Source organism: Seriola aureovittata, chromosome 8, assembly GCF_021018895.1.
Source record: "Seriola aureovittata isolate HTS-2021-v1 ecotype China chromosome 8, ASM2101889v1, whole genome shotgun sequence".
NCBI classification, from domain to species: Eukaryota; Metazoa; Chordata; class Actinopteri; order Carangiformes; family Carangidae; genus Seriola; species Seriola aureovittata.
This window is the reverse complement of record NC_079371.1, coordinates 22,746,722-22,758,476: the sequence shown is the minus strand read 5'-3', so window position 1 is coordinate 22,758,476 and position 11,755 is coordinate 22,746,722. Positions and strand designations below refer to the sequence as shown.

General features: G+C 40.9%; 1 protein-coding gene across 5 annotated transcripts; it reads right to left on the bottom strand.

Moving 5' to 3' along the window:
- Positions 1-851: 851 nt before the first annotated feature.
- Positions 852-11,613, bottom strand: smad5 (SMAD family member 5). 5 transcript variants are annotated; one of them, XM_056383371.1, is made up of 8 exons: positions 11,390-11,613; positions 10,863-11,013; positions 7,015-7,933; positions 5,103-5,384; positions 3,777-3,884; positions 2,448-2,669; positions 2,080-2,336; positions 852-1,953 (listed from the first exon to the last, which is right to left on the bottom strand). In XM_056383371.1, the coding sequence occupies exons 3-8, from the start codon at positions 7,415-7,417 to the stop codon at positions 1,810-1,812; spliced, it is 1,416 nt and encodes a 471-aa protein (XP_056239346.1). In that variant the 5' UTR covers positions 7,418-7,933; positions 10,863-11,013; positions 11,390-11,613; the 3' UTR covers positions 852-1,809. The 5 variants fall into 5 exon arrangements, with proteins under 5 accessions (XP_056239346.1, XP_056239348.1, XP_056239350.1 ...); XM_056383373.1 differs by having other exon boundaries at positions 10,937-11,013; XM_056383375.1 differs by lacking the exon at positions 10,863-11,013.
- Between the last annotated feature and the right edge of the window lie 142 nt (positions 11,614-11,755).

The following is an 11,755-nucleotide window of genomic DNA, read 5'->3' as shown; positions in this document are numbered from 1 at the left end:
AAATGTTGTAAATGTTGATCCACGTCTTAGGAGAGTTACGGTAAATACAAACGTGGACCAATAGGAAGTTGTCAGGCTGTGCCTAATTCTGCGTTACATTGTACTGTGCTGTGTGCTAGGTTAATACTCAGACAGAAGATAATTTCAGTACAAGCTGGCATTTATTAAAATGTGCAATAGGCAAATATGAGTGCGAATCAATGGCTGAAGGATGTATTAAAAAATATTTTAAATGATTTTGAACATTTCTTTCTTCCAAAAGATTAAATGGTTTGCTCTTGTTGATCTTTAAAATATCAGATAAATATATAAATCAATGTTACAGTTTTAGACAAGACAGCAGAAAACATGTATCCTCTGCTGTATTTAACACACCAATTTGTTATTAACCCAAAGATGATGAAAAGTCTACTTAAAGGACAATATCACACTTATAGTATGTCAGAATGTAGTTTAGTGTGTATCTAGTAGAATACACAAAATGATGGCATCATGCAGTTATGCTTACTCTTATGCTGATGATTATGTTATGTATTGTGAGCTACACTAGTTATATTGACATTCTGAAAGCTCTGCATCAACAGAAATAATAATGAACTCACTATTGTTGTCCAAACTACCATGTTAAAGCTGTGATCAGTGTTTGATCGCATTTTTAACATGCATCCAATACCATCATCATCATAGGTATACCAGTGGTCATTGGAGAAAATGGTATAATTGTTACTGTAGATCCATCTTGATTCAACACAGTTCATGTACATAAAAATTTATATTCTGCCTGTTTGCATCTTGGTAAGTATTACTAAAGTGTGAAAGAACAGACAGAAGCATAGAAAAATAAGCCATCATTGTTAACAAATGACCTGTTTATTTCATTGAGCTAATGAAGTCAATTATCTATCAACATAATGCCTTGGTACCCACGCCAAACTTTAATATGCCTCCACAAAATCCATGAGTGCACAATATTGTTAATACAGTGAGTATGGAAAATACAGTCACTCTTACTTGAGCTTGAGAGTACAAACAAGAATCAGTAATAATGATGATGTCCATTGTCTGATTATATCATAAATGACTACTTCTATTGCAATAGATGTAACATTCACACTGTTGTTAGCTTATGGCGTGTTAAACTTGTTCAGTGATTGATCTCCCAATATCAAAAACTATCAGGTTGGCATACATAACTTTCTTAAAAAGCAGTAGCTCAGTGTTCATTTCTAGCAGTAGAGACTATAAAAAGAAAGCATTTGTTATATCTGAGCCTAATGGTAAACATAATCGTGTCTACATCTTAATTGTAAATATCTGACACTGAGACAACAATGTAAGAAAGGTGTTCAGTAAAATTCCAAATTTGTCTGTCCGACATAAGGCAGAGTAGTGAAACAGTCCTGCTTCATTAAAAACTACACATACAGAGAAATAAAATCATTTGAGAAAAACAAAAAAACTTGATGAAAAATTAACATTTGACAGATTCAAGCTTGACAATGGAGCCCTCAATTCTTGCAGGTGTTGTGTCATTGTCAAGCAGTAGTATGTCCATGTCGTTACTGCTACTTGGGTATTCCTTATTCCTCTCTTTCTCCAGGTATTTGCTCATAATGTTACTCAGTTTCAACAACTGGATTCTGGCTGCTGATGTTGAATTTTCAGCCAGAGTCAATATCCCTTCCCAAAGTAAGTGTAAACAGTTCAGCCATTAAGACCACCTTAAATTATAAAATCACTGAGGGGGGAAAAAAAAAAAAAAAAAAAAAAAAAAGTAAAAAGGGTCTCCCAAGCTCCACAAGTCCATCATTAGGACACAGAGGAGATTGGGTTGAGAGGCGAACCCATTTGTGTTAGCACCTTGTCCAGCCACTGGAGGGGCCCGTGCAGGTGCACCTCAATCCAGCAGGGGGTGCTGGTGACGTCCTGTCGGTGGTACTCAGCTCCCCAACCCTGTGAGGAGGCAGAACAAATTACTCAACAATGAAACTAATAATGATGTGGCCTCTTGTTAAAAGAAATGATGAGACATGTTTAAATGTCCCTGACTGTCTTCTACATGTTTCACGAAGCCCTTACTTTGACAAAGCTCATCCTAATAGTACACATCTTGGTAAGCTCATACACAGCCTCAAAGCCATGGTTGACTGACTGAGCCAGAAGCTGAGCAAACTCCTGGTTGTTGAAAATCTTGAGGCTACATCCACTGGGGATCTTGCAGACAGTGGTGGGGTGGAAGCCGTGGTGGTAATTACAGTTACGGCTCTGGACAAAAATGCTGGTGTCACTGAGGCACTCTGCGTACACCTCCCCTCCCACATAGTACAGGTGCACTCCTGGATAACAGAGAGACAACTGATGGTCAGAACATTCAGACCACAACTCTGCAAGAGCCAAATGTCAATCTTATCAATCTGCCTCTCATGCTGTGTGAGGGTTAGTTATACCTTTGCCAATGTGTCGACGGGTATTTTCAATTGTGGAGTTGCGGTTGACGTTGGACAGCAGTCCGAGGCAGAAGCGGTTCTTGTTGTTTGAAGGGTCAGTGAAACCATCCACAAGCACACTGGTTGAAGAGGCATGGTAAGCCTCACCTACACGATTGTTGAGTTCATAGTAGACAATAGAGCACCAGTGGCTCGGCTCCTCATATTCCACTGGTTGCACATCTGGGAAATTGCACAACAGGTCAGAGAAAAAAAAAGAAGAGAAAAAAAAGGTGAGTCATAAACTTTGCAAATGACATTTGACAAAAGAACTGAAATTGATTCCAGTTCAAACAAAACATAAACTCATACAGCATGCCCATATATTATAAACACTTACAAAGCCTTGTTAAAACCATGAGTACAGGATTCATTAACTAACAAGTAAACAAAATGGATGAATGTAGTTAACAAGAGCTCATTGTTATACAAAGTATTTAATACAGTTCAAAATTACAGCAGGCGGTTCTCATAACAATACATTTCTCAGCATTTTACATATCACATCAATTATAAGGAGGCAGCATACCCTACAGCCTGGATAGAAAGCTTACTAGTTTACATTACAAAAGTCAATTTTTGCTGTCGAGATCTCTGAAAAAGCTTCAGTTTTTTTCGTTGTAAACATACATGATTCCAGATTAGGACTGTGTTGGTGGTAATGGTTTTCTGTTAGTTCTGTCATTTGGCTACAGTGAGCTTATGACATCACATGACTGTAAAGATAAAAGATTCACCAAAACAAACACCAATATTTGTTCAGAAGAAGAACTTACTGGTCAATTATTAGAACAACCCTGCAGGTAATGGGGAGTGAATTTAATACTTGGTGAGAGACTGCAAATTACAGTATCGGATCACACTTGACAAATATTCAATATTCAAAAGAAATGGGAGCAAAAATGCGCGTACAGGGGCATTAACACAGAGCTCTCTCACTCATTTCAATGAGATCAAAGCATTAAATGTGTGTGTGTGTGTGTGTGTGTGTGTGTGTGTGTGTGTGTGTGTGTGAGAGAGAGAGAGACAGAATAGGATGGTCCAGCAAAAAGAGCTGGTGCTTTTGCATCAATGCATGGTAGTACATGGCATTGAATTGCAAGCACAAATATGTCAAGGACAAGAAAACATTGTTGAAACTTTCCAGAGTAGTCAGATCATGCATCGAATGAGTATCAACTGCTGTCCATCGCCTTTGATTTTGATAAGCTTTCAAACTGGACTTTCACTGTTGGGTACTTTTTTTTGGGCTTAAGTGTTATCATCATTCTAAATGTGGGCACTCCTCACCTCCTCTGGCCATGTTCTGCTGCACCAGGCTGCTGCTTGTTTCCATGGACTGGCTCTCCTGGCCCAGCTGCTCATCAGGGGGCATGTAGGCTGGGGGTGGGGTGTCAGCTGAGACATTAAGAGAGCAGTTAGTGAGGATGAGACCAGTTGTTGTTGCTGGCAAATGGTCTCACACACACACACACACACACACACACACACACACACACACACACACACCTCCCTAGACTCCAACAATCATCACAGGATCTGTACCCCGGAAATGGTGTCAGATTACACATATCCCTCACTTGCTAAGCCACATGCTAACCCATTCCCAACAGAGATGCAATATGAGCTTTTCAAGTCCATACTGAGGCACACAGGAAAAAACAATGCAGAAAACCCCCACTTAGATTGCAGTGAGGAAATTTCAACAATTATCTTGCTTGTGAGTGCAGACAATGATCATCAGGGCTTTTCAACACAAATAAGCTCAAATCCTAAATTCCCATTAAAAAAACTGTTTCTGCCTGACTGCCTGCAGCCACCGGATGCGTCAGCAGATCTGGACTGGAGCAGAATAGAGCACTAGTCACCAGACCCAGACCCAGACCCAGACCCAGACCCAGACCCACACACACACACACACACACCACACACACACACACACACACACACACACACACACACACACACACACACACACACACACACACACACTCAAACATAAATGTAATGGGAACAGTTGAGGGTGTTTTTCCCAATATACCAAGGCCACTGAACAGGACTGAAAGGAATGTCTTGGCTAAATGATACTGCTTTATGTGAATATATCTGTCCTGTCTCCAGTCAGTAACAATGAGACAGAATGGCTGCCTGGTCCTGGAGTTAGTGCCTTGACAGCAGCCAGCAGCCCTGGCTCTGGCTCTGGTGGACACTGCTTAGCTGGCATTTCCTTTGTTCTCATTTAGGGGTGTAGCTTGATTTGGATAAATATAATAACCTGACCTGGTTAGAGTTCTGTTAAGAAGCTTGAAAACATTATTCATTGCATAGTTATAAAGTGAAGTAGGCATATTTCTAAACTATTAGTAAGGATAAAGATTAAATTATGATATTTTAGTACTTATTCACTAAATTAATGCTTCAATTGCATATTGCAGCTAAAAAAACCCTAGTTGTAAACAACACTTTTCTTTCTCTGTAAATTACACAGCTTTTAAGACAGAAATCACCATTCATCAACAGTTAGCCTCTTGTTGGCTACAAGACAGCAACCATCCAGAAAAACACAATAGGCTGGCATCTTTCCCAGGGTCAGGTACATGAGTGTATTTGACATACCTGGGAGCTGGAATGGACTGGAAGGCCCCGAGCTGGCAGGAGAGTTTGGATAAGTACCACTGCTGGCTGGAGAAGGAGGATACGGAGAGTTGGGAGAGATGGAAAAAGAGCCGCCTCCACCACTGCTGCTGCCGCCCCCGCTGTGTGGCTGCTGGAAGGACTCTGGAAAGGTGGCGTTCAGGGGCATATGTGGCTCATTGTGGGTGAGGTTGCGGAACTGTACCAGCAAGCTGTGCTGTGGGTTGAACTCACTGTGCCGCGGTACCAGGACAGGAGGGAGCACTGGATGATGGAGTAAAGGCCGAAAAGGAAAATAGAGTTGAAGTTGATTTGTTGAAAATTAATTAAAAACAAACAGACAAAAAGGTGTTTGCTTATAATTTATAAGACAGTTTCATTTTGTTTTATGTAAGGAGGCAACGCCTGCCACACAAATCTCGAACCGGAAAACCTGTTTGACTTATGGCTTTTATTGTGCTTAATGATTTTATTCGCTAATAACGTGTCCTTTCCATTATTAACAAGGAAATGCAGCTAATGGCAAACAGAAGCCCTTAATGGGCATGCTCATGGAAAAGGAGCCTTAGTGCTCACAGAAGATGTGTAACACTAGGGTGGCTGATTTTTTTCTTGATTAATCAAACTAGTGAAAAAAAGCACTTCACAGTTAACTAAAGCCTTAGTTTCATTCAACCAACACTCTGAAATCAAATGGTGTTCCTGAAATTAATTCGACAGCAGTGACATTGTTAACAAAATTATGATACAACTCTGTTGTCTAATTTGAGGCATTTTTATATACAGCCAATATCTTAACCAATAACAAAGAACTGTTAATGTTGAAACAAACAAAAAAAAAAAAAAAAAAACTAACTTCACCTGAATGATGGGAAAGTGGTCTCAGACCTTTGAACCCCACTTGCAGTAGTTTAACATAAAAAACAAGGCACTGTTCAACATCAACAATCTTGCAATTTGCAAAAGCCATTTTAGACCTTGGTGAAGATATATACACAGAGGTCATCCATATTTATTTTTATTTTCAACTTTGTGAAAATGATATTGTGTGTTCCCCCAGTGTTGAATTTTCTCTACTAACTGACTCTCAGCGTCATGGCTCCAAGGCTGCCCCTACAAAACCACCCAGCGTCGCTTTGAATGATATGACATACAGTCTCCCCTGACTGACATGTGATCCATATCCCTGAACCGGTCAATACAGAGCTGGCAATCCCAAACCAGTCTAGTGTCAGAAAGGCTGTCCCCCCCCAGGGTCATCCGTAAGTGTACGCGATATGGTGTGTGAGTGACAGAGGGGAGGGAGGGAGGGGGTAGTGATGAGAAAGTGCTGGGAGTTTAGTCTGAGTGGTTTATGCATTTAGCCAGCCACTCTCTGATGCCACACCCCATCTGGAGTGCCTGAGGCATATAATCTAATAAGACTCCAAAAGAGCTAGTGATATTGATTTTCTGTGAAATGGAGGGAGCGGGTGGAACAGGCCCGTGTGATGACAGCCTCCTGACCTTTGTGGATTTGTTTACCAGCTCCACAGTTTACTCAGAGCTCTGGGTAAGGGATGTGCACAGCTCTACACTGGTCCAATCTTTCTTGTATTTGCTAGACAGTCATTAAAAATCAGTCTGTTGTATGCTTTACAGACATTACAAATTCATAAATTTGATAATGACAGTGACTTACAGAACACCTTTTAAAATTACATTCATAAGCTTTAGGAGCAAATTTTAAAAGAGTTCTGTAATTAGAACATTACAACATTAAAATTAAATATCTAGAGGTGATAATCTAAATATAATTTTTTTTAGACATGATAAATACCGTACCGTAGAAGGTGTCAAACATTAACATTCTAGTATAACAAATACCATGCACCCTGACAACACAAGTACCTACCAGGACTCTCCACTCGCTTGTAGTGATATGGGTTGATGCAGACCTCCTTCTGTTTGGAGCCAAACGGGTACTCGCACACCTCCAGGGGTTTGAGCTCATGATGAGACTGGAGGTCAGGCCAGCGCCACACTCTGCAGTAGATGACATGAGGCAGACCTTTCCTGTGGGAAACCTGTAGCCGGCCGTCCAGTGATCTTGGAATGGTAACACACTTGCTGGGCTGTCCCGGGCAGCTCAGAGCTTTCTCCAGGTCCTCCATGGCACCTTTCTTCTTCTTCAGCTTCTTCACGAGCGCATCCACTGCCTTTTCTGCCCATTTCTCCTCCTCGTCTCCCTGCTTCCACCCAAGCAGGCTTTTGACTGCTGGGCCTGTGAAGGAGAAGAGACTGGACAGGGAGGTCATCCTGGAGGCTGTCGTGAAGGTAACAGGCAGGAACTTGGTGGTGGATGGTCACTCCAAGGGGGCCGGGGGTTTACAAGTCCCCTGCTGATGATCTCTAAATGGTGTTAGTAGCCTAACCCGGTGGCTGAGTGTGTAGTCAACGAATGAAACCACTTGAGTGTGTGAATGTACGTGTGTGAGAGTATGAGAGGCTGACAGAGATGAGGGGTGGGGTAGGGGAGAGGAGGCTTTAGCCTTGTCTGACCAAGGACAGGAAGCAGGGGAGGGAGGGGAGTCAGCAAGCAGGACGCAGCTGCTGCTGCTCAGGAAGGGCCCTACAGCAAGCTGTCCGGAGCTGGGTCACCACCACTGATGGTGGGAGGGGGTGCAGGCTGCAGGAGCTGAGATCAGGACCTCTGTCGAAGTGACACACTACAGCAGGTCTCACTGGTGCAAGTTGACAGGCTTAGAAATAAGGTATTGACCACTTCTCATCAACAACTCCCAGCACCAATACAGTTTTACTCCACCAGCCACCTGCAAAACAGAAAAGAGAGCAGATACATGTAAACAACACACCGATTTGTCTAGCATTACATATCAACAAGCAAGCATTCCTAACATTTGGAAATAATATAACAATTCAAATATATTTTAAAAAGCATGTGACAGCATGTGACAAACACTATTCTTAGTCAACAGGATGATCAAAAAGCCCTTTGTCCCATTTTTTATCTGAAACATCATTTCCATAGAGAGCCTCAGTCTCACTGAAACTAAGATGACTCCATTATCTGATAGGTGTTGTATGCAGAACTTGCAGACAATCATGCATATGAAAAGACAAAACACAGGAAAAACACACTCTTACAGCCAAACAAATGGCCCAACCAACATGTAAAGCTGGCAAGTTGGTCTACCAGGCAGTATGTAGAAGGATAACAATATATATTCACCAATATGAAATGCTGTAGTGTCAAAATGTGGAATATATACTTTCAGACATACCATTATATTTGATTAGTGAATGAAAGGGAATTAACTGGTATAATTTGAAAAAAACTGAAAACACCATTACAAATGTGTTTCATTAAAAAAATAGAGGTCTAGTTCCATTAATTAAATAATTACAGTTGTCACAGCCATGGCAAAGTGGCAAAGGAGGCAAACTACTGCCTGGTTTGTCTTGCAACAGACAGTAAAATAAAATTACTAATCTGACCTTAAATGAAATGTAAATTCAGATTTGTGAGAAATATCAGATGAATACAAAAACACTGGTTGTCTTATCTGTTGTAAGATATTCTTGATATGATGTACATTATGGGTAAAAGCACCCATCAGCCACTTCTGCATTGCTCAAGCACAAGTCTAAAACAATGACTGTCTGAATCACCTCCTTAAAAATAAATTAGGATTGCATCAGGATGTCGCCAGTATTTGTCCCTTTTTCAAATTATTCTTTCCACCTACTACTGAATTGAGTATTTCAAACATAAACACTAATCCTGATGCATAAGTACATGTGTGGAAAAAAAAAAAGGTGCAGTGATATATGACACTTCAATCTATATCATGCAGTTCCAGCAAGCAGACCATCAAACACATGTAGCCTGCAGCAGCAGCTGGTTGGGGGCTTGTGAAACCGGCCCTCGTCAAAAAGGATGTTACCACAAAGAGCTGCTTCCTCCCTCATCCCATCCCTCCCTTCCAGTACACAGCTGTCCAACAGCACTGCACCCACTTCCACAGCTCATTGTTCTACATGCACATGAAAGCGGAGGGAAACCTAAAGTAGGACATGTAGGCATACACAAAAATGATTAGCTAGTAAATGGTCAGAATTTTTCTTTTCTTACATTCACCAGACTGTTTCAGTAGTTGTTTTCACACAGTCTGCCAACTCAGAGACCCAGATGCAACTAGGCCTCCTCCAGGATGGATCAGCAGTGATTCATCAGTTCATTGTCGGGTGAGCAATGACAAGTGATAAATTTCAATTTAGGGACATGTCTGATCTTCCCGAAACATGAAGAAACATCATTTGATCAACACGTGGTAGATATAACTTGCCTGAATGGACAACAATAACGAAAGCAAGCGCTGATTGCAATCTCTATGACTAATCCTTCAGATAAACCTGATCCCTCTCTACAAACTGATAAGAGTTCACACTGATAGTTCTTTGTGTTTTCACCATCAAAGGCTGAAAATCAAATCAACCTTGACCACACTTTTATGAAGTCACATTCTGAATGTGGGTTGGTGGGGAGAGCTGAAGCCCCTGATTGACTGATCAGTGCCTAATTAACTGTAACCGTGATTAAAGATGATATGTGTTCTGTCTTACAAAAATTATCAGTGGCTTCCTCTGAAATACTGAAAATATGGGTGATATAAATTTACAAAAAGGAGTGCCATCCCAAGAATTCCCCAAATTAACACATGGTATAATCACAGCCTTGCTATTTGTCCACATTTCTTTTTTAAATTTTCCATGGACAATTGTCATATTTTAACCGTTCAATGTACAGCATACCAATTGAAAAACAAATGTCAAGATCAATACTCCTCTGAAGCTCTTTTCAAATCTCAATCCACTCCATATGAACTGGAAAAGAAGCCACCTGGATGTGGTAAACAATGAACCATCCCGAAATCGCTGTTATACTGGCTTAGATAAAGTTGTCATTTATCAAAGGTTAGTCTCTTCTGATTTACACTAATGCCATAATTTTTAGCTTTAATAAGGTCTGCTAAAAAACACATTACACTGAAAAGATCGATATTGAGACTTTGCTTTGCTGTGTGAAATCTGTCTGAAATGCTTGACAAGTATGAAGTACAGGGAACTGACAATATGGAAGAACGTTTCGGTAAGTAGTAAGCACCCCCCACCCAGAGAAAGAGAGAAAAGGGATTCAGAAAGACGCATCTAACGTTACACAAATCCCCCAACAGCAGTAAAAATAGCCATAAGTGATGCTATAATTTAACTGTACAACAACACAAGCATAGCTATAACATTAAAACATTACTTCAGTGGCAGTAGCTAACCCTGGTATGTAGCAGGCTAATGTAAGTAACCTCGACAATTTGCTAACTAGCTTAGCAAACGTTAACAGAACACAACTTGTTTAGGTTTAAGTTATAGTTAGACACCTTATAACAACTATCACTATCTAGATTTCGAGTCTAACGTTTTAAGACACTGTTTGGTCTTTAAATAAAAAGTCGTGAGTCAAAGTTTTCTACCTCTTAACGGTTAGCCTAGTTACTTCACCCTTCCTCCTCTTCCTCCATTCCAGAAACTTTTTGAACTTCTCACAACTGAAGCTAAGCTATGCTAGCTGTTAGCCCAGCCCTCCGAGGGAGAGTGGCGAGCTTCTGCCCAGGGCACTCTACTGATGTAGCTCACTCAAGTTCACTTCTACTCTTTTAACTGAACAGACGTTTAGTCACATACCTCTTAACAATGCAGGCAACGCATGGTAATGTGTTTTCTTGTGAACGTTAAGGCTGTTGTTCCTACTTTCTTACAGATTTTCTCTGGTTTTCCACCGCTTCTTCCCTCCGTCTCCCCGTGCCATGTCCTCCAGATCCTGGAGACAAGTAGACTGGAAAGGCGGAGTACATATCACTCCGCTGCACTGATAAACTAGTGCTCGCTTTGGTGTTACAGCTTAACAGGATTCTGCTACTTATTTACCAAAACAATACTACCATAACATTAGCTTTAACCACATTTTTATATTCTGTCCCCAAAGCACTACATCCAGAGCATTACTTCTCAACACATTTAATTCTCTTTCCTAGCGCATAAATCAGTGTTCCGAATGAACAAACTTTTTTTCACTTTTGACAGTTGCAGCTAGACCATGAGGGTCATAAATGACAAATGACAAAAACAGCGGCATCTGTAACAAATAAACATGATATCTAGTCTTCTAAAATCGTTTTTGATGTTTCAATGTATGAAGTTGGGACTCTTACGGTGGTCGTGCCGCGGCTCTGGAACGTCTCACAAGTTGTTGGCTCCACTCAGTCTGGAGCACTGCGGCTCGTTGTGTATTGTTGTCCTTTCTGGTCACTTGCTGGACACTTCAACTATCCCCTGCGTTGTCAATTCATTTGAGTTTAATTAATCAAACTAATAATTACTATTCATATTCCACACCCATTTCCGTCGACGAACCGAGGGTGGATTCTTCGCTCAGTCTTCATAGTCCAAATGAAAGGCAGTGTCCACGTTCAACCACTAGCGGGCAACCTAGGCTCAGTTTTTGCCAATTATGGTACATTTACAATGTATTAATAAAACTTTATTCTCTTGATTTCAGTTTGCCTCTGCCATGCCAT